General features: G+C 35.5%; 1 protein-coding gene across 1 annotated transcript in view; it reads right to left on the reverse strand.

The window, feature by feature from the left end:
• Window positions 1–12,982, reverse strand: part of LOC114688384 (bile salt sulfotransferase 1-like) — a 36,883-nt gene extending 23,901 nt beyond the window's left edge. Inside the window, exons 1-3 of the mRNA XM_028862979.2 lie at window positions 12,764–12,982; window positions 11,479–11,687; window positions 9,507–9,633 (exon numbers count right to left, since the gene is read on the reverse strand). Of these exons, the coding sequence (XP_028718812.2) occupies window positions 9,507–9,633; window positions 11,479–11,687; window positions 12,764–12,938 (511 nt within the window). The 5' untranslated portion in view covers window positions 12,939–12,982. The remainder of the gene's footprint in view (window positions 1–9,506; window positions 9,634–11,478; window positions 11,688–12,763) is intronic.
• Between the last annotated feature and the right edge of the window lie 14,435 nt (window positions 12,983–27,417).

Raw genomic sequence — 27,417 nt, forward strand, 5'->3', positions numbered from 1 at the left:
CAAATTTAAACACACAGAAGATTATATTAATTATAACTACAAGGTCATGGCTCAAGCTTTTTTCTAGGTAGATAATCTTAAATTATCCCATAAATATTAATTTATGTACCTTTACATGTTCTGTGGATTCACCTGCGTCCCAATACATGTTGCTCCTTGGATGGATGGATGGCATCTCTTCCTGTCTCTCTCTTTGAACTTCCCGCCTGCATCTAAACTGCCTTGCCATAGGCCATATAGCTTTATTCATCAACCAATCAGAGCAACACATATTCACAGCATACAGAAAGACATTTCCCCATCACAAGGCTGTCCTTAATCTTGGTATGTAAACAAAGATAGCCTTGAATTTTTGATCTATTCATCTCCCCCCAATTAATACCTTCATCATCCCACTCAGTCTGTAAATGTATTATTTGTTACATTTTAATAGATAGGTATCAATTTTGAGACCTAGTGGCTGTATCCACAACAAACAACCACAAAATTTTAGTGTCATTGCTGAGTAATGTTCAATAACCTGTCAAGTATGTACTTGCCACGTGGAGAACTTCTGGAGGAAGTCTGAAAGCTCCAGTTAGAAATATGTAAAGCATGGCATAATATGAAGATTCCCATCAATAAAGCAACCTGTTGAGTGAAAACAAATGAAGGTATGTATCAAGGTTTTATGACCACATTAATAAGTATATTAATGACCAGAGTGAGGTATGTAAGTCAACTGGTAGGGAGAAAAGGGTGTGGGGGAGGAAGAAGAGAGAGAGCAGTAAAAGGAGAGAGAGACTGGGGATTGTAAACATGTATTTTTGGAGAATATACAAATTTCTAGAAACTTGTAGTTAAAGACATAAATTGTAAATGGTTTATTGTATTTTTATATTTGTATGTTTATGTGTTCTTATGTGAGTACAAGTCTGTGTGTGTGTCTACAGAGGTGAGAGTGTTGGTTTCCCCCAAAGCTAGAGTTACAGGAAGTAGAGAGCCACTCTGTGAGGATGCTGGGAAACAAAGCACCTTCTTCTAAAAAGCATTAAGTTCTTTTGGTCAGAGCCATCTGTCAAACTCCTATGATAATATAATTTTAAAGAATAATTTATACTGTACAATGAAAAGTATAAAGTATCCCGAAATGATCTCCACAACAAATACATTGTAAATAAATTAAATAGTGATACAAAAAGGAATGGTGGGATAATGATATGACAATGGGTAAAATGCTTATTAGATAAACCTCATGACCAAACCTCAGTCTCTTGTAAACCATATAAATTAGAATGGAAAACTGACTCCACAAGGTTTTTCTCAGGTTCTTCCAAATGTTCTGTGAGAGGTGTGTACTCACACAGACCCTTATGCACACATGTACACTAGATCAAAAAAATTAAAGGAAAAACATATCACAGTGTGAAGGCAAGGTGAAAGATGTGGGACAATTCAATAAGAACCAAGATAATATAAGAAGAAGATATGAGTGGGATTTCCATGATATTTGTCACTCTATGGGAAAAAAATCTAAGAGGTGTTATATTAAAATTACCTACTGTTAACTTATCAAAACCTATAACTGCTTTGGAACAGATTTTTAATGAGGAATTATATAGATCACGTAAGCCTGTGGGTATATCAATGAAAGATTGTCCTGATTGTTAACTGATGACGTAAAGGTGAAGAATTATTGTGGCAGCCCTATTCTCTACTCAGCTGTGTTCAGGAAAGCATAAGGTAAGAGAATATTAACTGAGGGCAAGAAAGCAAGAGCAAACATATTTATTGTCTCTCTACTCCTGTCTGTGAACTCACTGTCTTAATTACTTGCCTAGACTTCTCATCAAAAATAAACTGTAACTTGGAGTTGTAAAAAATATTAACATTTTTCCCCTCTAGGTTGCTTTTTGTTAGAACAGATGTCAGTTAAGATAAAGGAGTAATTTAGAACACCATATATACAAGACCACAAAATATATTTACCTCATAAAATTATAATTTAAAAAAGTACATTGAAACTGGCAAAAGAGAAATACCAAATCAAATGTAAAAGGAGGGTCTGTCAGAATAACAGATTTTTCAACTGAAATTTTAAAATGCAGGAGGGCCTGGAAAGCTGTATTTCAAGTTCTAAGACAACCAACGACAACTCTGTATACTGTACCCATCAAAACTGCTTCTCAAAAATGAAGGAGAAAAAAATATGCTAAAAATATGCAAAATGAATTTATGACCATCAAATCTGCTCTACAAAATATACTTACAGGAATTTTTTCCAGTAAAGAGAAAAAAATGAATCCATAAGGATGCAACAAAGCGAACATTAACTTCCATGTTCAAGTTGATTCAGCCTAGAATTATCTGAGAAAGTCTCATTCAAGAGTTTGAACAGATCAGATTGGCTGGTGACAAAGTATTTGAGTTGTTGTCCTGATTGATGATTGGTGTGTTAGGTCCTACAGCATAGGTAGCTGTGACTGGATTTTATGAGAAAGATAACTCAGCATAAGACTGTAGATGTAACTAGCCATCTTATTAAATAAGAAACATAGAACCAATGCAAAGAAGAAAGCCAAGAGGTCAGAGCTAAGAGCTAAAACCGTACCCTTCCTTCTGCAGTGGTCCTACCCCTCCAAACCAGAGCTACTTCCTATGTGTCAGTCTTTTTATAGTGTTTCTCTTCTGCCTTCTCATTGGTTGTAAACCCAACCACATGACCGCCTCATCATGGCCTGACTGTATAGACCTCCAGGTTTTCTATGATTGGTATTGAGATTAAAGGCATGCGAATCTAATATTGGCTGTATCCATGAATACACAGGGACTTATCTAGCTCTGCCTACCAAGTGCTGGGATTACAAGCGTACGCCACCACTGCCCTGCTTTCCTATGTCTTGCTAATAGCTCTGAACCCCAGGGAACATTATTTATTAACATACAAATAACATTTTAATACAAATAAAATATCACCATATAAGAAACTGAAACAAGTTAACATGCAGATTTGTAAAATGGTTTCTGCTTCAGTTCCTTCTGGAAATACTGCTCTGACTTCTCCCATAGATAATTGCAATCTGAAAGTTTAAGCCAGATAAATAATTTCTTCCCATACATTGCTTCTGGAAAGTGTGTTTTTTATCACAGAGACAATAAAGCAAACTAGACCAATAGTTAAATAAAAAAACTACTCAATCACCTTAGTAAAATCATCAAAATGAGAGGAGTCAACAAACATCTTTCACTAGTGTAGCTGAAGTGCTCTGGGATGTCCTGTATTCTGTGAAAATATGTTGCTAGGTTTGATTAATAAATAAAACACTGATTGACCAGTAGCCAGGCAGGAAGGATAATGTAGGTGGGACAAAGAGAGAGGAGAATGCTGGTTGGAAGTAGGCTGAGTCAGAGAGATGCTGCCAGCCTGTCATGGGGAGCAGGATGTAAAGTACTGGTAAGCCACAAGCCACATGGCAAGGTATAGATTTATATAAATGGGTTAATTTAACATATAAGAATAGGTAGCAAAAAGCCTCAACCACTAGGCCATAGAGTTTGTAAATAATATAAGTCTCTGTGTTTTAACTTGGGGGACCCTTGTGGGAGAGATCTGCCCTGACTCCTGTCAGGATGGGGCACAAGAAAGCACCAGGTACACACTAGTAACTGAATATTAATAGTACCAATTCCTTAATCAAAAGACACAATGTAGGACATTGGATTAAAGTACTAGGATGTTTATGTTTGTTGTAGTCCATCATATAAGACAGCTATAACCTTACAATGAAATAATGGAAAAAAGAGATTCTTGGAAAATGGAGCTGGAGAACACGGATATGTTGCTTATCTAATCTGACATAATAGACTTGAAATCTATTGAGCAATGATATACATTATTTCCTACAATGTAAGGGAACAATTCATGGGGAGAACTGTATAACTACAAAGACAGGTTCATCCAGTTATGCACAGAAAATACTACTAGATGTAAAGACATAGGCAAGCATCACAGTACTTTCATTTCCAATAGTTAACACTTCATTCCAATAGAAAATAAATAGAATTAACTGACATCACAGGTAAAATGGTCTTAAAGGACATCTATAGAATATTGTATCCAAACACTGTAGAATACACTCTGTTCTCAGAAGTCCATGGAATTTCTGTAAAATAGACATATACAAGGTCAGAAAGAACATCTTAAAAGCATAGGGGAAATGAAATAATTCCTTATGTTCCACACAGAACTATAAAATGACTATAAATAAATAAGAAAAACTCCAGAATATAAACAAACTCATGGAGAGTACACAATTCACAACTTGATGAATGAGTCCTTGATGAAATCAAGAATGGAAAGATTATCACAATGAAATAAAACAAAAATACTACAATATTCTTTAACCTATGGGATGCAAAGAAAAATGCCCCAAGAGGGATGTTTAAAGTTCAAATTAACTACATTATAATGTTAAAGAGATTTCTAATAAATTTGCTAATAAATCACCTTAGGGCTTTGGAAAGGAAATATATCAAACATCAATATTAGTAGCTGGAAAGAAAACACTGGCGTTAACAAAATTTAGTGAAAAGAGCAGCAATACCAAACATATCCAGAGAGTCAATGAAATAATTTGCTCCTTCAACATATAAATAATGTTGTCAAAACTTTAGATAAATGTAGATGAATTTCTAAATGGTCTTATGAAAGAAAAAACATGAAGGCAAATATAGGGGTGAAAGCCTTAGAGTGGTCAGGCAACTAGGGAAGCCACCAGCCAACCTTAACTCACCAAATCTGCAGCTTCCATAGAGAGTGACTTCTTATCTACCCAGTCTTATATGACTTGCTGTTTGCCCTCTGATTGGACTCTTAGCCTATGTAGCTTAGTCATTTTCTGTCTCTCTGTACAGACCTGCAGGCCTCTACGGTTGGTAATGGGATTAAAGTCATGTGTCACCATTGTTGTTTTATCTGAATCTGTCTTATTGTGTAACTATTGGTTTAAACTGCAGTGGTTGTAAGACTGAAAGGGCTGCTGTGGCTGCTGGCTCTGCCCACCTCAGCTTTCCAACATGGCAATGGTAGGATTTCCACCAGCTCTGGGGGACATCAACTCTCAGAAACAGTGGATCTCTGTTTTTATCATAGCAGCATGTAGCCCAGGAACATTTTTTTTAGCAAAGGCTAAATCCAACATGCAGCATAATGTGTCGTTTGAAGATGCCTCATTTCCACCATACTGCTGGTGAAATGTGCATGCAAGGAACCCACACACTTGAGAGAGACAACTAGGAAGTTGTTTTTAGCTCCGTTTTGAATTGGTTATTAAATATTCTCAGGCTTAAGGTGGAAACTCCAGCCATTTTGTGCCATTTGTAGTTGGAGTTTTCTCTCAGGGTCTTGCCAAGTCCCAGCAGTCCAACAGCCTACTTACATCTCCCTTGTCATGGAGGCAGCTGGCAGTGTCTCTCAGCATCAACCTTCCACTTCCCAGAATTCTCTTCTCTACTTGTCCCGCCTATAATTCCTGCCTGACTACTGGCCAATTGGTGTTCTATTAATAAGCAATCACAGCAAATCATTTGACATACAGAACATCCCACAACAGAGAAGGGATAGAAAATGCTGACATATGGGCATGACATAATAAGTGTACTCATGATCTTAAAGCAACTGAAGCAGCTACAAAGATCCTGCATAAGACTAGCCCAAAAATGAGGTATCATGGACTGAAGTGGATACTCGTTGGACACTACAGCTCCATAATGAAATTATGAACACTGAATGATTCTGGGTTGTAGGAAGTCACTATCCTGAGTTGTGTCCCCAGTGAGGTGCCAACTAGGTTTCCATTGGTAGTTCAAACCCCACATTCCCACGGAAGATAAAAATCATGGTTAAATTGAATGGGTCACCAATAAAAAGATGTAAGTTATAATAGAGAACTGTAGGGAATGGGGGTTACTAAATGTGAGAGGGATATTAGAGAGGGAAAAGGGTTTCAATAAGCAGAATATAATGTATACATCTTTGTAATTTCTAAAGAACTAGTTCAATAATAAATTCATACAAAAGCACAAACAATTGCAGATAATCAAAGCAACCTTGGACAAAGATAGTACCTTATCTCAAGTTATACGAGAGAGATAGAGTAATGAATACAGCAAAGCACTGACAGAAAACAAACATGTGAAATAGAAAACCAAGACATAAACAACTGCAGGCACTGTATTTTTGACAAAATATCAAGAACATGCATTGGAAGAAAGACGGTATCTTCGGTACATGGTATTTGGGGAACTAGATCGATATGTGTAGAAGAATGAATTTTGAACTTTTTTTTTTGGTTTTTCAAGACAGGGTTTCTCTGTGTAGCTTTTCGCCTATCCTGGAACTCACTTGGTAGTCCAGGCTGGCCTTGAACTCACAGAGATCCTCCTGGCTCTGCCTCCAAGTGCTGGGATTAAATGCGTGCACCACCACTGCCCACTGCCCAGCTTTGAATTTCGATCTTAATCTTTCATCACACACACACACACACACACACACACACACACACACACACATACACACACACACACACACACACAAACACACATTCACACCAATTGTAAATTTATCAAGACCCTCAACAGAAGACACAAAACTCTGACACAGTTGAGGAAAATACAGGAAGTGCACTTTGAGAGGTAATCACAGGTAAGGACTTTCTAAATGCTACTCATCTCACTCAGAAAATAAGGCAAATACTCAACAAGTGGGACCCATTGAAATTAAAAGATTTCTATCCACCAAAGAAAATCATTAATCATGTGAAGGTTCAGACAATAAAATGGAAGAAAGCTTGGCCAGTTATATGCTTCCAGACAATGAGTATCTAGTATCTAAAAAGAATTAAAGATAATAAAATATTCAATATAAAGAGAGAAATGGATCAAAATCTGTGCTATGGAACTAAATTGTAGACCGTAAAAGAAAGAAAATGCCTCATATGAATTTTGAAAGTGTTCATCAACATTAGCTATCAAGGAAATATAAATAAAAATCAAAACTACTTAGGAGTCCATCTTATCTATGTCAGAATGGCCACCGTTATTTATATATATATATATACATATATATATATATATATATATATATATATGCCAGAATTATAACATAGAGAAAATGCATCTCAGAAGCAAAACAAAAAAGACAAAAAAAAAAACAAGTAAATGTTTGAAATGTATGGTGGAAATGTTTGAAAAGAGAAAATAATTTAAATATACAGGGATGAGAAGGGAGTAGCTGTAAGTAATGGACAAGACTGTTGTATGAGAATATAGGCTAATGTTATTCTTGTTCTAAATTTCTCATGGATTTGGGAGTTTTATGGTTCAAAATTGGGTGAAATATAAGCAGTATTGAAAGTATAACATTTAATATGAAGTTTCCCAGCTTCTCTTTTGGATACCAATTCTAAGTGTATATAAATTCATTACATTGTATAGACTTTGAGTCTCAATAAATTTGGTGAATCTGGTTTTTATTTATGTGCAAATTGCTTTGTAATAAAATTTAGTTATCATTATTTTTAATTTTCAAAAAAAATGTGGGGAAAGAAAAACACCCTTGGGACTGAAAACTGCACAGCCATTATTTAAATCACTGTGAGCAGCATTAACAAAGCTAAAAACAGAAATTCCATATGACTCAGCTATCAAATCTTAGGTATATACTCAAACTATGTCAGTATATACTACTATAGACTTATATTTACACAACTACATAGGTACTTGACATTTGTGCTAATTGCAGCTCTATTCACAACAGCTACAGAACAGGTTTAGCCTAGATGCCCATCAACTGAAAATATATGAGATTGTGATATGTACACACTATAAAATTTCCTTCAGCTTTAAAGATGAAATTACAAAATTCACAGTAAAATATTTGGAACTTGAAAATATGCTTAATGAGTTAACACAAGCACAGATAGACAAACACTGCATCTTTTTCTATATTTGGAACCTAGACAAGTTCTTAGCATGTTTACCTTGATCTATATAAAGGAGGGGAAGGCAGAAAGGAGCCATTAGAAGAGTAGCAATAAAAAAGAGACTTTAAGGAGAGAGAAGCACCAGGACACATATGGTATCAATATGAAGGAAGGGAATATGAGACTGGTTGTGTGGATGCAAAGATGGGGTGTGTAAATTAGGGATAGAATTAATCAAAACCCAGAATATATGAAAATGCCATTAGTTGTAAGCTCATTTAAAAATTTTTTAAAGAGTTTAAATCAAGGCAGCATTCATGAGCAGATACTAATGCTCCCAGAAGTTACTGGTTATAAAATAAAAGCTGTAATGCTATTATTGGGATACCACCCTAGGAGTTGTTGCCTTAAATGGGCCTGAGGATCCAAAAAATGTAGGCAATTGTCACTACTGTCAGTTGCCCACAAAAACTGGTTGGTAAGACACTATTTCTTTTTTCTTTCTTTCTTTCTTTCTTTCTTTCTTTCTTTCTTTCTTTCTTTCTTTCTTTCTTTCTTTCTTATTATTTTCTTTTTATTTTTGTCTTTCAAGACAGGGTTTCTCTGTGTAATTTTGGTGCCTATCCTGGATCTCGCTCTGTAGACCAGGCTGGCCTTGAACTCACAGAGATCCACCTGGCTCTGCCTCCTGAGTGCTGGGATTGAAGATGTGCACCACCACTGTCTGGCTAAGACCCTATTCCTAAAGCCAATCTTATAGTCTTGTCACACAACATAAGGAAAGAAAACTGGGAATGAGCTGAAACGTGCTTTTCTGCTGAATTGCCTTCATTGTAGCAGAAGGTTTTATATAGGATTCTTATGGGAGATTCTTGTCAATAATATTACTCAGCTATGGAAACTGATATCTATACTTCAACCATCCACTGGTGCAATAACTGCAATTGTGTTATCACAGTAATCAATCATTTTCTGATTGAGAAGACATCACATCTGATACAGTTACCATGGTCAAGTATCCACGATGGGGAGGGAATAGGTCCTAGTGTTGTTGCTATCACTGTTGTTTTGTTAACCACAAGGTATAACATCTTCATTAGTACTAAAAAGACTAGATACTCCAATTATTGCCAGGATGGTTAGTCATAGGTCAAGCTGTAGCTGTGCCATTAGGCAGTGACTTGTGGGAACAGGTAGACTTCAAAGTTAGGTTTGTAATGGTAATGAACCTTGGATCAACAGGTTGGTAGAGTGTAGAGCGATAAGATAGAGTGAAGAGAAAATTACAGAATATACTAAAGGCTAGAGTTGTAACTAAGTTAGATAACATAAATGACTTGGAGGTTGAGCCCCAGTATTAAATAAACAGAATATAGAACTGACTACTTATAGTCTTAGAACTCAGGTAGTACAGGAATGAGGGGCAGAACTTCAAGGTAACCCCTATCTGCATAGAGAATTCAAGGCAGCCTAAGCTATATCACACCTTGTCTTCATAAATGTAACTGAGCCTCCCTCAACCCCTATATTTAACAGGACACTCACCATTTCCTTTGAGGAACAATTCAAAGTAAGTTCCTAGTGACTCTGGATTATCAATCAGGTTTATTTTATGACGGAAAAAATAAGCAGACACAAGAACATCTCTGGGATTTCTGATGATATAGATCACCTTAAATGGAAAAACATGTAAGTGTAGGTCAATATAGTAATAAAACAATTTGATCTTGCATAGTTATTTGAATATCAGTGAGGTTTATAAAAATAATTATTATTTTCATTTGAACAAAATATGAACAGACATGCAAAATATCTATATTTTCAGAATCTTCTTTTATAATTTTATTTGACTGACAAAAATGTAACAGCAAATGACTGAGGTCACTAATACTGTAAAAAAATTAGCAACAAGAAAAAGACAAGATTGATTCAATACTTGTAAAGATCAATATCTTAAAGGGTGAAAGACTATCCATCCATTGTGAAAGAATGGTTTATATACACAGAATAATACATACAATCTAAATATATCTGAAAAATGACAAACTAATTGGTTTCTGTAATTGTAACTATAAAAGAATCATGATACAGAGTTCAATGCCAATGTTTCATTGCAAAATGGTGAACACAAAGACCCATGAGCACCTAAAAAAATGCTGAGACAGAAAGAAATAGACTTCCCAGGGAAAAGCATAGCAATTGGTTATGCCATACCAGTTTTTTAGCCTTGAAAATATACATACACTAACATTGTATATACTGAGCAGATTTTACCAAGGTACTTAGGAACACACACACACACACACACACACACACACACACACACACACACACACATATACATATATACAGATGTAACAAAAAAGGATGGAAAAACCCACAAATTTGAAAGAGAGGAAAGGCTGATGGTAGTGGCACATGCCTTGCATCCCAGCACTTGGGAGACAGAGGAAGGTGGATCTTTGTGAGTTTGAGGCCAACCTGGTCTACAGAGCGAGATCCAGGAAAGGCACAAAGCTACATAGAGAAACCCTGTCTTGAAACCCCCCACCAAAAAAAAAGAAAGAGAGAAAATAGGGTTATAATGGTAAACCTGGAGAGAGGAAGAGAGAATAATGTATGTAATTATAGTACAATCTCAAAAATAGAAAAAATAATTTCAAAAAAAAATAATATTAAATAATTAATGAGATTAATATTTTGTCCAAATGCTCATTGTGACATTACTATATAATTCATCTTTTAGGCTTTAATTTCTCCAGACACAAGTTTTCCAAATCTTGCTGGAAAAACACACATATATAGGTTTATGATCACAACTTCACTGTGATAGGTTCAAGAGAGATTATTTTCTACATTTGTCTTTATGTTTAAGCATAAATACTTATAGATTCTAAGGTATGGGGACTTCCACAAAACTTTCTTACCAACAATGAGCTATGATATATCAGAACCTGTATATTTCTGATTCCTTTTGGGGATCCCCTATCAGTGATGTCGGTGATTTTTGTGGCTACTGAGCTCAGTGCACAGCTAGACACAGCAAGACACATTGAATACAGATAAGTCATGATTGTTGAACAGTCTCCCAGATTAGAGCATACCTGCCTGTTCAGGCTGCATCCCCTATGAGCAGCTCTGCTTGGGTGATTCATCCATTATGTATGGGCTATATTTAGAATCAATTTTAGCTAAATGGTTTTGATGACAATGAAAAAATAACATACACTAGAGTTTGAGCTCTACTTGACCTGTATGTGTAGTCCCTGAATTCCCTACTGTGATAACACAGTTTTTTGCATTATATCTGCCCAGGATCACTGAGAGGTGGTTGATATTCTGTTATTCTGATATAGTCTGAGGAGGGGACATATTAGCATCACCTAGTAAATGAGAATCCCATATTCCCTCACCAAATCTACAAAGAATACATTTCAGGCAGAGGTCCAGGGCCCAACACAGTAGAATAAGTTCAATGAGCATTTGGCCACAGATTTCTCAGCCACTAGACACTGACCTTGGCCTTGGATCTGAAGAAAGACTTGGGGAAAAGATGGAAAGGGAGGTGGGAGGACATGAGGCGTGGTCCTTCCTTATTGATTAATATTGGAAATCCCTTTTTAGTCTCTATCCAGGGTGAGCGTTGCCAGACAGGCACAGATTGGATCCATTTGGGATTTCCCTTGGTCTGAATCAAGCAGACAGTCTCAATCAGCCAGTTAGTTCCTGAAAAAGAAGAAAAAGGTATTGTCACTCATTTCAACAGCACCTCTGAAAAGCCTTAAATAGAATATACAACCATAAAATTTACAATTTAGCTGTTTCCAATCACAAAAGCATGTGGTATTTGCAATATCCACATTGTGTAAGTACAAAATATATTCTTCCAGAAGATTCAAAAGGTTTCAACTAACAAAACTGAGAATCTTTACTCAGTAAACCCCACCTGCCTATTGAACATTCCCTTCAGTCAAGAAGGATTCTGTTTCGGTAAATTCAACTATTCCACATATTTGTCAGGGATGTAGTCATGGAATTTGTCCTTGAGAATGGAGCCTTTTATTTAGTACAATGTCATTAAGATGCATCCATCCTGCACTGTATGTATTGGTACTGCTTCTCTTTAGCTTAAATAAAACCCCTGTGTCTATTTACCATACACATGTTTATTTGTGATTACATGCTCATTTGTCAGTGAGTGTTTCTCTAATATTATTCTCTGAGCTATTATCTGAATTCTTTTCCTGCATTCCACTGTCCTTAGATTTTCCATGTTATTGCTCTTTGATGTTAGCAACCTAATACTTAACCAAAGTTTACTGCTTCTGCCATCCACCACACTAATCCCCCAAATGACCACGATGCTTTCTTAGTTCCTTGAGTTTTGAGACTCTTTTTTCTACATGAAGAAGGTCCATTGTAATTCTTTTACCTGACCTTGTTCTCTCCTCCACATATTCTTACATTCATGCCTTTTTTCTTGATGCTATTTTATCTGTTTATTCTCATCCTTATCTCTCTTCCAGACAGACAAACTAATGCCACAATCTGCTTTAGGAGACACTGCTATTGCTCCAAGGATCAGCTCAGGCAAGTGCCTGAGCTACTCCTCTGACTACATTGCTTAGGTTAGAGTTCTTCCTCTGAGTGTCAATGTTCTCAGATAAAGCTCTCCAAGACCACAAACAACCATTTGAACACATGAGATATATAAAGCATTCCATTAACCACCTAAATGAAAGATTATTAAAACCCAAAAGTTCCACAGACAGTTCAGGATCATTCTCATTGATGTTCCTTACCTGATTTAGGATAACTCAGTATGACAGTGTCTTCATCTCTGATCACAAATTTATCACGGCTTTCTTCAATGATTTCTCTTTTATGCACTATAGCATGGAAAGGTATTCCTTCAAAACAAAAGTAGGCTGACATCCCAAAAAAAACTCTCTCTTGGTGCTGTGAAAATTCCAGCATTGGCCACCTGTTCAGCTTAAAGCAAATGCTGAGAGCTAAAATTTATAGTGCACTCAAAAAATCATTAACATCCCAAAGTTTGTACAAAATGAGCTGCTGATAGAAAGAAATACAGATTGCGGAAATCAGTCAAAGGTTGCTGTATTATGACACTGTCAACTTAATCAGAGATTGTTCTACAAAATTGTGAACCTGAGGTCATGGCCCCAAACCAGAAATTCAATACGTACTTAGACATTGAATTGAGGCTTAGTTAAAATATTTTCTAGTACAATTAAGCATTTCCAATGGTTTTTAATGTGCAAAAAATTTACAGAGACCATAAAAAATGTTGTCCTGAAAAACAGTTGTCATGTACAATCATCATTTTAAAAGTAGGGATTGTTTTTGATAAATAAAGTGCCTTTAATACACCTCAGCCTCATTTTCCCCCTCCATTGCCTTCCTTCCTTTTCCATATTCATGATCCCTTCTTTAATTTTCACTGCTATGTTGATATGATCACACATTTACATAACATGCAGAGTCCATTTAATTCTGTTTGTATGTGAATATCCTTAGATGAGCACTAGGACCTGAACAACCAATATGGGATTTCCCCTCCTGAGGCAGTTGATTCTACATTCATTAACCTGTTTTGTTGTGTTTGTTTTTTCCTCTATGGATAAGACAATGTAAAATTTCCCCTATCATTACTTGGGTAAAAACTGTGCCATTATGGTGGTTCATTTGTATAAATATACTGGTGAGTGTTCAAAGATGTATTGCTGTGTCATGTCTGTAGAATATATCCCATCAAGAGATATCCTCAGGCTCTGTGTTTTTAACAAGCCTTAGGTAGAATGGATTCATTGTAGAAAAGTTTTGAAACTCTGAGGGTTAGGTCCTGGTTTTGGGCACCAAAATGTAAGCAACTTTCGAAACTCTGTGGTTTTGGTCTCAGGTTTTGGCACCAAATTAAAAATTTTGCAACTCTGGGTGAAAGGTATCTCAACTATTTGGAGAGTCAGATAACAACTAGGACAGCCCTGACAGCAGGAGCTGCAATGAGAAAGCTCAGCCCTAGAGGATGAGGTATCTGGAATACCTCAAGCTGACAGGATAGCTCAGCCCTGGAGGTATCCCAAATACCTTGACTGGCATAGGACAGATCATCCCTGCAGGGGAAGGACTCCCAGATATCTTGAGCTGCTAGGACAGCTCTGATGGCTGGATCTGCAATGAGACAGCTCAGCCCTGGAAGGGAAGGCATTCTGAGTGATCAGGAGAGTCAGGCCTGGAGCTTCTAGGACAGCTCAGCATGAAAGGGTGAATTAAGATCTTCACACCTAAAACTCTTTTGAGAAAGAAATTTATATGGGAAGGAGGAGTCCAGGAGAGTGGCTGCCTCTAACAGGTTTAGAGAATATCCCACAATTGAACATGCAGGGTACATTATATAGAATATCTTGGGCGTGGTGTCAACCAAATATTGGTTAGTTTTTTCTCCTCAGTGATTGGTTATTTCTGTGGGTTAGGGACAGAGTTGGCCTTGATCTCAAGCCAAACTGTGTTTCTTTTATTGGCCTTTCTTGGCTTTTTGACACTAATTCTAAGGCTAGGGCATATTTCTTTGACTGACTCTGATTCTAGAGACCAAGAGTGTTTCTTTGGTACTGGTTTCAGAGTCAGGGCTTGTTTCTTAGGTTCTGGGTCTGGGGATAATTTTCATTTCTCTGACTCAGTTCCCAGACTCAGACTGTGTTTCTTTCCCTGGTTCTGGGCTCCGGGGTCAGGTTGGGTTACTTTACCCAGCCCCTTCACCCTATATTCATTGCAGATGTGTCAACTGGAGTTGGGTACTTTACCGTGAATTATTTGTGGAACTTTGTGAAAGTCTCCATATATTGCAAAAAGGAGCACGTTTGATGAGGGGTGGGAACTGTATTTACCTTAATATAGGTATTAAGAAAACAGCTAGAAAGTATGCTGGTTAGTTAAACTGGCAGTGGCAGGTTCACCTCTTGGATCTATTCCCTCTACATGCCTAATTGGTTGTCTATGTTTACAGTACCACACATGGCTTACCTGTTGTTGAGTGTGCTTTAAGTCCAATTAGAAAGCCCTTGAAACCTCCAAGATGAAAGTTCCACTATTTCACCATTGTGAATGTCTTGCTAGTCCAGTTATTGTTGTGGCTCCCAGATATCACATCTGGATAGGTCTAGTGATTGATCCTTTCCCTTTGAAGCTTTTCACTTTTGAAACCAATTTTCAGGAAAGAGGTTCCAGGTGAGGTTCAGTTCAATTCCCCAATTTCTGTGTCTGAAGTGCATCGAGACTTTAGCAAAAGAGTTAAATTTTCAAATTCTGAGACAATCAAGGGCAACATTAGCTGATACGGTTTTGGAAGTCTCATGGATTACCCTGAACAATAACTTGAAAGGATATTTCTCATACATAGTACTTTAGTGTTTAGTATATGCAATATATATATATATATATATATATATATATATATATATATAATTATAGACTTTGGGGGAATATAATCACTGTTAATGGCATAATTTTTTTAAAAAAATACATGGTAATACATGCATATTATATGTGATTTTAGATAAATATGGAAAATTAAGATTATCTCTGTCTTTTTAAACATGCCTAGCAGTATGTATCCCTCCTTCCACTCTTTCAAATTGTATTGTACTCTGTGACTCTTTATCAGTTAAAGACCCCATCCATTTATTCCATTTCTCCCTTTGAAGTACCTGCATGCTATTCTAGTATTGAGAGATGCTTTAACAATTGATCCCATTTTGCTATCTTGGTTCTGAAGTTGCTTGAGGTTATAAACTTGCATCTACAGGTTCCAAGCGAGAAAACACTAATAAGAGAGAACACTTAATATTTGTGTTTCTGTGTCTGTGTTACCACATTCAGTATAATACTTTTAGTTAAACATATTTACATGAAAATTTCATTAATTCATTTTTCTCCATTTTGAATAGATATCCATTGTATGCATGTATCATGTTTTCATTAGTAGTTCACTGGTTGAAGGACATTTAGGTTCTTTTTCTTTCTTATCTATTATGAACAGGGAGTAATGAACATGGCCAAGAAATTATTAGTGAAATATGATATCAAGTTCTTTAAAAGAGTCCAAGGAATAGTGTGTTGGGGCCTTGTGATAAATTTTCCACACTGATTTCCAGAGTGGTTCAACTGATCTCTAGAGATTCCTATCACACTAAAAGTACATAAGCGTTCCCCATTCCCCACACCTTCTGCAGCATTTATTCTCACAAGCATTTGTTGTTTATGCTTTTTGGAATGATGGCCATTCTTGCTGAGTAAGATGAAATCTCAAAGTAGTTTCAATTATCATTTTCTAAAGTTTAAATATTTACCAATTTAAAAGATATTTCTTGTCCATAGACATTTTACTTTCTTTTCTTGAGAACTTTCTGGCCAGTGATTTCTCCCAGTTTTTAATATAGCCAAGATTTTAAATAGATCATCTCTTTCATGGGACAGTTCTGTATTCCTTAAATTTTTTCTTATATTTTTTGTTTAAAATATTTGCACATAATATATTTTGATCATAATTTACACCATACTACAAAGTCTTTCAGATTATACACAGTCAACTTTATTCCTCTCAGTTAAAACAAAAACAAATAAAAATACAAACAAACAAAAAATGAAACCAAACCAAAATAAAATAATATACTCTCCTAGACATACCAGATGGAATCTGTTTTGTGTTGGCCATATACAACTGAGTATGAGGGCTGACATGGAATATGACTGATACACCCAATGACACTCCATTGGAGATAACTTAATTTCATTTCCTAGAAGTTATCAATTGCATATTGGTGTAGATGTAACCAACCTTGGTTCTTGGTTAGGAGCAAGAATTTGTGTCCAAATGTCTTTTTCTGTGCTGAAATTTTGCCTCATATAAGGTGTGTAACTTGTGCATGCTATTAGTCTGCATGGAAAGTTCTGTAACTTGAATTTATCCAACAATTCTGGCTCTTACAATCTATCCATCTCCTGTTCTTTATGGATCCCAGCACAATGAGTAGTTGAGTTTTATGAAGATATCTGATTTTGGAATGATTGATCCATGTTTCATAATTTCTACACTTTATCCAGTTGTGATCTCTGTGTTAATTAAAATCTACTGCAAAAAATTAGCTTCTCTGATGACAGTGGTATGATGCCCTGATCTATGAGTATAGCAATATATCATCAGGAGTTATTTTACTGCTATTTTATTTAGCACAATAATATTTATAGATTTTTCCCGTAAATCCATGACCAATCTAGAATAAAGTTTTGGCCTCATTGTCAGTGTCAGATGTGGGTTACATCTGATAGAATTGGATTTAAATCCAGTAATAATGGTGTTGACTATGTCCATAATATTTTTTCCATTAAAATACCAATAAATCTGGAAGATAGATCACTTGTATAGTCACAGGATAGGTAGACATATGATATTCGTGATTGCTTTTCTTCTCCTGTAGTGTGCAGAGTACCTTCCAGTACTGTTAATGATAATCATTAGAGATGAAGCTTCTTGTTAGACACCAACTTATTTTCTCCATGGTGAATAATATAAGTTAAGTTCTGTCTTCAGGAATAAGGACTTATCATCATGTTGTAGAAGGTAACCAATAACATTGACAACAGCCTATAACATTGGGGGTGTCTATGGGACCCTTTTGGCCAACTATTCAAAAGATGAAAACTAATTCCTAATACTATAGATTTTACTTGACAGCATATAAATTCTAGTTGGAACATGATCATCCCTATATGTCATAATATAATTTGAATTATTTTATTTACTTTAGAAAGCATCTAAATTAGTGGGTTTCCATATGTATTTTCAAAATATATTTAGTATCAATTTAACAAAACATTAGCCCCCTCAAGTTGATTAAAATTTGACCTTGCCTATAATTTTGATATTTCACAGGATTTCAGTTTGGAGAAATATTGAAACTAACATAGAATATATGCCATGACAAAAGAGTATCATTTTGAATTGCTTTCTAACTAATTATTATTATCTGATATCAAATTGTGGTGGTTTGAAACAAAATGCCCAACAAATGGAGTGGTAATATTAAGAAGTGTGACTTTGTTGGAGGAGGATTGGCTTTGTTGGAGTAAGTGCGACATTGCTGGGGTGGGCTTTGTGATTTGACAAATACTCAAGCTACTCCCAGTGATTCAGACCACATTCTGTTGCTATTGTATAAAGATGTGAGAACTCAGATTCAGTATTTTATCTGTCTGCTTGCTACATTTCATGCCACCATAGGGATAATGGGATAACCTTCTGAAGTATAAACTAACCACCAATTAAATATATTCCTTTATAGGAGTTGCTGAAATCATTTAGTATCTTCATAACAATAGAAACCCTATCTAAGAAACAAATCTTAATTGTGATGGGTGAAGAAACAAGATATTAGGCCTGTGAAAAGTAAATATTCCATTGATTTTGTGGAAAATCTTCTCACTTATAAGAAGACCATAAAATGGGAGAGACACAATGTAGATCAGTTGTTAAGAGTACTGGTTGTTCCTCCAAAGAACACAGATTCCACCTTGTCACCTATATGTCACTCTCAAGCATCTGTAACTGCAGTTCCAGGGAATCCAATAATCTCTCCTGGCTTCAACAGGCACCAAAATGCATGAGGTATACAGATTATCATGCAAGTAAAACACTCAAAACTGAAAGTAAAATAAATTTGAAACATCTTTTTAAAATAAGAAATGAAATTAGAATTTTGACAAAATTTTACTATGGATTTTCTGTGCTAATTTAATCATATTCATAATATTAAATTTGTCAATCAGTGAAGAGTGTATTGCTGAAGAGTATCATTCCAGTTCATGTTGTTCTTTTTAGGTGCTTCCTTTAAGTCTTAAATATTTACTGTAATTTATTTTACCTCCTTTTTCAGAACTGGTCCCAGTATAGTTTAATCTATTAAGAGTATTATTTTCTTATTTTTTCAACATTTTCAATGTTATTTTGAAAGGTCATGGATCTTGTGCCATGCTTTGTTGTGGAAAGTAGTGATATGGTCTGAGTGTTTTGTGGAGGAGTCCTTAGAATCTGCGATAGGTGGGACCATTTTCTTTCAAACCACCACAACTTGGTGTCAGATGATAACAATTTGTTAGAAAGGAATTCAAAATGAAATCTTTTCTTATGAGATTGGTGCTGCTAACTGGCTCATTTCCATGACATTGCTCAACCTGCTTTCTTATGGAACCCATTAAAAACAACCAAGGGAGAGCACCACCCACTATGGGTTTGATGTTCCCAGAACTAACTAAAAAAAAAAAAAACATTACAGTTGAATCTTATGGAGGTATTTCTCAGTTGAAATTCCCTCCATTCAGATGACTTTATGCTTTGTGAAGTGAACATAAAACTAGCCAGGACACAAAAACTCTAGCTTCAGCTCAAGAATGTCTATTCCTGATCATGAACATTCTATAGCTTACATAGAACAGGAAGCATCCCAATAATCTTGCCTATGCAATCATCCCAGGGTGCCCTTTTCATGCATGTTCCATAAAAGATTTTTTTTTTCTGGAACTGACCAAATTTTACAGAAGCTGAAATTACAGGTTTCTAGTGAGAATTGTTTACCCTATAGCAAACAGAAGTTTCTATAGAAGCTAAAAGGAAGTGAGGGTCACTTCTAAAAGGAAAAGGGCAGATGTCTACTTAGAACTGAAAAGGTCACATGAAAGTTCACTCCTCCCTAACTCATTCCTCATAGTTTCCTTAGTCTGCTTTTCCAAAAAAAACCAAGACCAACTGCCTAGGATGCCTCCAACACCACTGGATTGGGTCCATCTACATGAATAATTAACCAAGAAATGGTCAAGACATAACTACATGCCAGTCAGTTGGAGTCATTTTCAAAATTGCAATTCCTTCTTCCAGACTGAACCTGGTATATATAAAATTGCCTAAATATTAACCAGAAGATTGGAGTTTATTAATGAATATGCAATGACTTATGTATAGCTACCTATCACTGGACCAAACAGCAAGTCTCTCCTATAAGCTCTATCAGGCATCCTCTTAATCGTCTTTCACATCTGTGTTCCTTCTAGAAAAATATTAACTCTTTTCTATTTAAAATATATCAATGCCTACAGCTCTTCTATGTTATGTACAACCAACTGGTCACTTCAAAACACATAGACATATGATCAAAATTAAATCAACATATTAGGAGTGATATATTATATATTCATACCAATATAAATGCATCACATTTTCATATATACATACATAACATATAAATGTATCTATTATATTTGTACATACATAAGATATGTAAAAATCTTTAAGAACTTGGGAACTGAGGACCACAAGAGGAGGGAAGTAGCAAAACAGAAAGAAGGTAAAATGTAATGATTACAATATTTCTGTAGGAGTTTCTCAACAGATTATAAGGGAATAAATTAAGAAACCTATCAAACAACATATAGCTAGAGAGTTCATATTAGACCATACAAAGGAAACAGGAATTTGGACTTGGAAAATGGTGTATGCCATTGCTCAAGGCTAACTTACTAAATTAGAAGTAATTTAATCTTGACTTAACTCTAACCAAGCAATTGAAAGACCTGCATGACAAAAACTTGAAGTCCTTGAAGAATGACTATCATAGAATACTAATTGTTTTATTACAATTTAAATGAGTTAGATGAATATATTACCTTCAGTAAGAGTAAAAACACATATATAGTATAACAAAAATAACTTTAAATTTGTATCAATAAACTAAAATCCATAGCAATGTAAAACATTTTCAAACATGTTGTTGCTTTTCAAAAGTAGGTTCAACAATCTACCCTTTTATCTTATATATCTATATCAAACAGCTCGTGCTGGAGAGGAGGTAGAGTAAGGAGAACACTCTTCCACTGCTGGTGGGAGTAGAAAATTGTACATTGTCTTAGAAAGTCAATGTGGAGATTTCTCAGAAAACTGGGAATCAACCTACAAAAAGACCAAGCTATACCACACTTGGGCATATACCCAAAGGATGCACAGTCATACAACAATGATATTGTTCAACTATGTTCATAGCAACTGTATTTACAATACATGGGGAACTGCTTAGTCTTAATGGAACTTCATAGGCCAAGATTTGTTGATACTCATGGGAGACCCGCCCGTTCCTAAACAGAAACATAGAAGGAATGGTTTGAAGGGTGGCTACAGAGGGAGATGGGGGAGTTCCTGGGAGGCAAGGAGGGATGGGAAACTATGGCTTGAATGTAAAAATATACATAAATAAATTTATTTTAAAGTGAAGAGAAAAAAAAAAACAAACCAAAAACCAAATCTTGTCGAACACTCTGGGCATGGATGTGCTCCACTATCAATAGCAGTCTTCTCTCATTCCAGTCAATCATGTCATGCCTTCAGTTCCAACCTACTTGTCCCACTTTACTACTCCATTTTTCCCACATTTCCATTAATTATTTGTTCATCATAATGGCATAGGGAACTAGGGAGTGTCATGCAGTATATAGTTTTGCCCGAAAGTTTTTACTTACTGATAATGTACATTGCAATGAGCTGTTGTTCTGGTTCAGGGCCTCTGCATTCTGTTACACCATCAATACTGGACCCTCACGTAGACACATCTTGTATATGTTACTATCACAGTCATGGATATCCTGTGACTAGGTTTTGAAGGACCATCCCTTTTCACCTTCTCTACTAGCTCATAGATATGGCCAATGTTGGGGTGACCCAACTCAAAGCCCTAGATTGGGCCTCAGTGGTAGCTGAATTATTCAGTGATAGTCTTTGCTGTGCCTTTTCCCACCCCAGAGGTAATAGACAAGGGGCAGAACTTGTCCTGACTATTTTTAATTTTCCTTTTATTTTGTGTTTAGAAGCGTTTTTCTTGCATGTATGTATGTGTTTGCTGCAAATGTCTGGTGCGCCAAGAGTCTAGGCAATGGCATTGTGAATTGTTATACAGGTAATAGAAATTGAATTGTGCTTTTCTACAAGAACAGTGAATGCTTTTAACTGCTGAGCCATATCCCCATCCACACTTTATTCAATGTTTAAATCATCATCTTAGTTTAATTATGGTAGTTTTTGAGCTCTCTAGAAATTCATTCATATGTTATAGATTTTTCCAGTTTAGTGGAATGTTCTTAAGGTAAACTCTAATAATTTTCTGAATTTGACTGTTGCTTGTCATCCATTTTTGAATCTTACATATTCAGCGTTGGCTTACATGCTTCCTTTTGCATAGTTTATCTAAAGTTTGTCAATAATTTTATATTTGGAAGGACCAAAATAAATTTTATTGACTCTGTGGTTTGTTTCCTTTTCAGCTATTTGCATTTCACTGATTTCATTAATGTCAGTGCTTTCTTTCCAGCTCCTGATTTTGATATGTAAGTTGTCCTTTTTCCAGAGCCCTAAGGTGAACCATTAACTAAATTATTAGAAATCTCTTTAATTTTTTAATGTAGGCATGTTGACCTTTAAATATCTCTCATGGGATTATTTACATTGCATCTCACAGATTAAAGTACATTGATTGGTTTTAATTTTCATGTTATTATAGGAGTCTTTCTACTCTTGGATTCTTCAAGAAATCATTCATGATTATGTTGTGAGTTGTTAATCCGCCATGAGTTTCTTTACCTTCTAGTGTTTCTCTTGTTTATTGAAGTTATTTCATTGTTGTCATGTACAATAAAAGGAAATATTTCAGTTTCCCCATATTTGCTCCGATGTTCTTTGTGTCTTAATATATGATCTATATTAAAGAAAGTTCCATGGGCTGCTGAGAACAATTTGTATTCTGCAATGTTTGTATACAACATTCTATAGTTGTCTTTTCAGGACATTTTACCTTTGATTTCATTTAGCTCTGTCTACTTGTTTTGGGATGAAAGATTAATTCTTAGAATGAACTACTATGATACCTGGTGATAGACTTTGGCTTTACATCTAATAGTATTTTCTGTGTAGTACTGTGTGCACCTGTGTGTAGAATTGTAAGGTTATCTCCATGAATTGTTCCCTTAATCAGTAGGAAGTGATATTTATCATTTTTCATTAGATGTCTTTTCAAGTCTATTTTGCCAGATTGCATCAGCTTGTTTTCAAGCTACATTTGCCTCAAATATCTTTTTTCATCATTTCATTTTAAGGTTACATATGTCTTTTTATGATGCAATACAACAAAAAATACTTCATGCTTTATTATTCTAATCTCCTAACCTGTGTCTTTTGATTAAGGAATTGATTCCATTATAATTAAGATACTACTGAATGGTGCCTATTCCTGATTTTTATTTTGATGATTTTGTCAATGTGCTCGAGCTGTTTTCCTTTCATTATTTTTTGTTTAGCTGTTGCTCTGCTTTGCTTTATCATTTTTGTGAAAAAAAAAAACACTCTTGCTAGAATCAATGTAGGGGAAGAAATTATTATACTTTCTGGTCACAATTTAGCTATGGGAGAAGTCAGGGCAGTATCTCCAAAAGGAACTGAAGCAGGAATCATTTGCCTAATGCTTTTTAACTTCATCAGTGTTTCATGATCAGTTTCTTTCTTATACAACTCAGTCTCAGCTACCTATGCTGTGGGCCCAAACACACTGATCATCAATGAAGACGACATCTCAAACACCTGGAAACAAGTCAGCCTGATGAGGACAATATCTTAATATCTTAACTGAGGCTTTCTCAGTTAATTCTAGGTTGTATCAAGTTGACTGGTGAAATGAATTTTGCATGTTGCACTCTTAAGGATACACCTATATTTCTCTTAACTGTAAAAGACTCCTTTCCTATAAATATGCTTTGTAGAGGTGTGTTGGTGGTCATAATTTCATTTCGCATATTTTTAGCATATAAATTTTTGTAATTCCTTCAGTAATGACAAGCAGTTTCATGGGTAGTCTGAATTGTCATTAGCTGTATTTGGAACATGAAATACCACTTTCCAGTTTCTCCTGCTTTTCAAAATCTCAGGTAAAATCTATTATTCTGACAGATCTTCCTTTAATTTTGTCTTGATGTTTCTCTTTCCAATGTCAATACATATTTTTTATTTAAATATAATATTTTGAGAGGTGGTTTTTTTCTGGTCTTATCTATGTGAGGTGCTAAGTTCTGCCTGTATCTGAATGTGTATCCATTTTAACAAAATGCAACTTAGCGAGAAAAGGGTTTGTTTTACTACAACTCCAGAGTACAGTGTATCATTGATAAGAAGTCTTGGAAGTTAAAACACAGTATTCACAGTCAAAATCAGACAGACAATGTGTTTACTCTTGCATTCTTACCTGCAACTAGCTTTCTCTTCCCTTATACTTTTGTGGACTCCTATGAGTAGGGAATGATCCTTCCCACAATGTGATTCATCATTCTACATTATAAATGAACTATCAGGATACTCTTTCAAAGACATGCCCACAGGCCAATGTAATCTAGATAATTCCTCATTGTAAATCTCTTCCAAGGTGGATATAGAATGTGTTAAATTAACATTAAAAGCTACTAAACATGAGATCTCATTTCCTTATTACAAGAAATGATCATAAAATGTTTACTACACCCATGAAACTTACATTTCATCTTTGCATAGGATGACAGATACCCTGGAATTCCCACCTTTATCTTCTTATTGTGTTACCTTTATTATTATTGGATTGTCCCAAGTCTGCCATCTTGCTTTCACACTATCATTTTTTCCTATAAACATACATTTTTAAAATGATTTTTAAATTTATTTTTTTCATTTTTCTTTATTAAGAAATTTTCTACTCACTCCACATACCACACATAGATCCACCCTCCCCCTTCTTCCCACCCCCAGCCATAAAAATATCTTATTAATTTTGATCAAGTGTCTATGTGTGCATGTGTGGCTGTGTGGTTACACAAATTTCCAAGAACATTTGAGAGACTTTGAGAACAATGTTGTGGAGTTACTTTTCTACTTCTGATTTATGTGGATTACAGAGACAGTTTGATCATCAGGTTTATATGATGAACAATGTATATTTTTACCCATTGTTATCTCATAATGTCACCATTCCCTTTTGTATATTTATTTACTTTATTTACAATTATTTGTTGTGTATGTCATCTGTGAAAATTCCTACACTTTCTTCTTGAATAAAGTTGTTTATATAACTTACTCTTCAAAATTATGTCATTAGGGCTGAGTAGACACTACAGTAATCAAAAAGTACTTAGAAATACTTAGAAAAACTACTTAGAAGAGTGGCATGTGTTTCCTAGCACTCACATTAAGTAGCTCAAATTGTTTCATGACTCCAGCTTAGGGAACTGACACTCTGCAAACCTCAGTGAGCACACACACACATGCAAACTCACACATACACACACAGATTCATACTTTTCTGATTATGAACAAACATATACAAAAATAGAAATAAATCTCTTGAAAATGATTTCATTAACCACAAGTTTCTAGGGCGCCGCATACTATCTGAATGCCCATGTAAACCATTCTCTCTCTCTCTCCCCCCCATCTCTATCTTTCCCACTCCTTCTCTGCATCCCCACCCCAGTCTCTATGAGATGATTTATTCTCCTCACTCTGTTCATTGATGTGATTATTAACAATGTCATATAACCTTGATTCATACCATCAATTCTTTTCACTCAAAATGTTTTGGTATTGATGGGAATCATTCATCCCAACGTCATAAAAAATATCATTCTTCCCATTTCTGTCATGTAATCTTTCTGTCCTCATAGCACACTTCACCAGGAGGCAGGTAATTACTTGTTTTCTTTTTGAACATTACTCCCTATTAACACATAGATTTTGTGTTTTTTTTTTTTTAGATCCAGCCATTAGGTCTCATCACCTGATAAAAATCAATGAAAATGTAACAAAATAATAAATATCCAGGCTGACTATTATGGTGCAAGCCTTCAATCACAACATTCATGAGACATATTCAAGTGGATCAATAATTCAAAACCATCCTCTGCTACATGCTAAGACTGAGACACCCTTATTGACATACCCTTTGGAATCCATGTCTCCAAATAAACACATATATTTAATATCACTTCCAAATCAGAACAACTGTTAATTATCTGCTATATTTATGATATTGGTTATTTTTTTGCTTGTAGTAACAGAGTTTGGCTTTTTTTCTTTTACAGATCTGTTGTATTCTAGGATGGCCACAAATGCTATGTGAACTGGAAAATGACACTGGAACTTTGGTCTTCACAAGTCTCTTTCTCCTGAGTTTTAGTATCACAGATGGATGCCATCACATTTGACTTGGCTTTTACCTTTTCTTTTGATGTGTATAGGTATGTTAGTTTACGATGGTATGAATACAAATGTGTGAAAATGGTTGTTCTTCTGATAAAATTAGAGTGCAGAAGAGAAACAACCACATCCGGTTTATTACATTTTAGTCAACTACTCCTGAACATGAAGACTGCATTGGAATGATTGATATATCCAGTTTCACTGCATTGGAGAAAACTGGTTCTCCCTCTCCAAGCTGGTATAAATGAGAGCTGAGTTGTTAACCGTTAGCTTAGTATATAGATTTTCATTCATTCATTCACTCATTAATTCATTCATTTAAAAAAATATAGCAAAATAAAGTACAATATGCTGAAATAGTATTATCACCTCAAAGCTGGACAAGACAAACCAACAGAAGGAAAAGAGCACAAGAGAAGGCACAAGCAGAGGCTGACATGTTCACACATTCAGGAAGCTCATAACATCACTAAACTGGAAGCCATAACTTATAAGCAGAAAACTGGTGCAGAGTGGAGAGGCACTATGCATGCTGTTCCAGTCTGTGGGTCATATGAGCTTTTCTTGTGTTGATGTGGAAGGCCTTGTTGTTTGCTGACATCCTTCTTCTCTGGTTCTAACATTCTTTCCTCTTCTATGAAGAGTTCTCTGAGACATAAAGTGAGAGATTTGGTTGAGAAAGATGATTTAGGGCTGATTGTCCAAGAGATGCTCAAACTCTCTGTGTTGTCTGTTTGTTACCCACTGCTTTGTAAGAAAATTTATCTAATGATGACTGAACAAGTGACTAATCTGAACATAGCAGAACATCATTAGTCATCATTTTTCACAATATTTTAGACCAGTATTATTTGGTTTACCCCAGTCTCTTGTCACCAAAGCAGTGTCTGGAATGCATCATATCTCATGGAGTGGGCCTTAAGTAAAATCTGTTACTGGTTGTTTATTGCCATGAGATTTGTGGTATCATTGGCCTATCTTATCTTGCAAGTTTGACTATGTAAATGAATGTTGCCTGTTCTAATTGCCCGGTCCCAAATAAACAACACAGAGTCTGAATGTGAATTATGAATGATTGGATGGTAGCTTAGGCATTTTACTAGCTAACTCTTACCTTTAAATTTACCCATT

Source organism: Peromyscus leucopus, chromosome 1, assembly GCF_004664715.2.
Source record: "Peromyscus leucopus breed LL Stock chromosome 1, UCI_PerLeu_2.1, whole genome shotgun sequence".
Lineage (NCBI taxonomy): Eukaryota > Metazoa > Chordata > Mammalia > Rodentia > Cricetidae > Peromyscus > Peromyscus leucopus.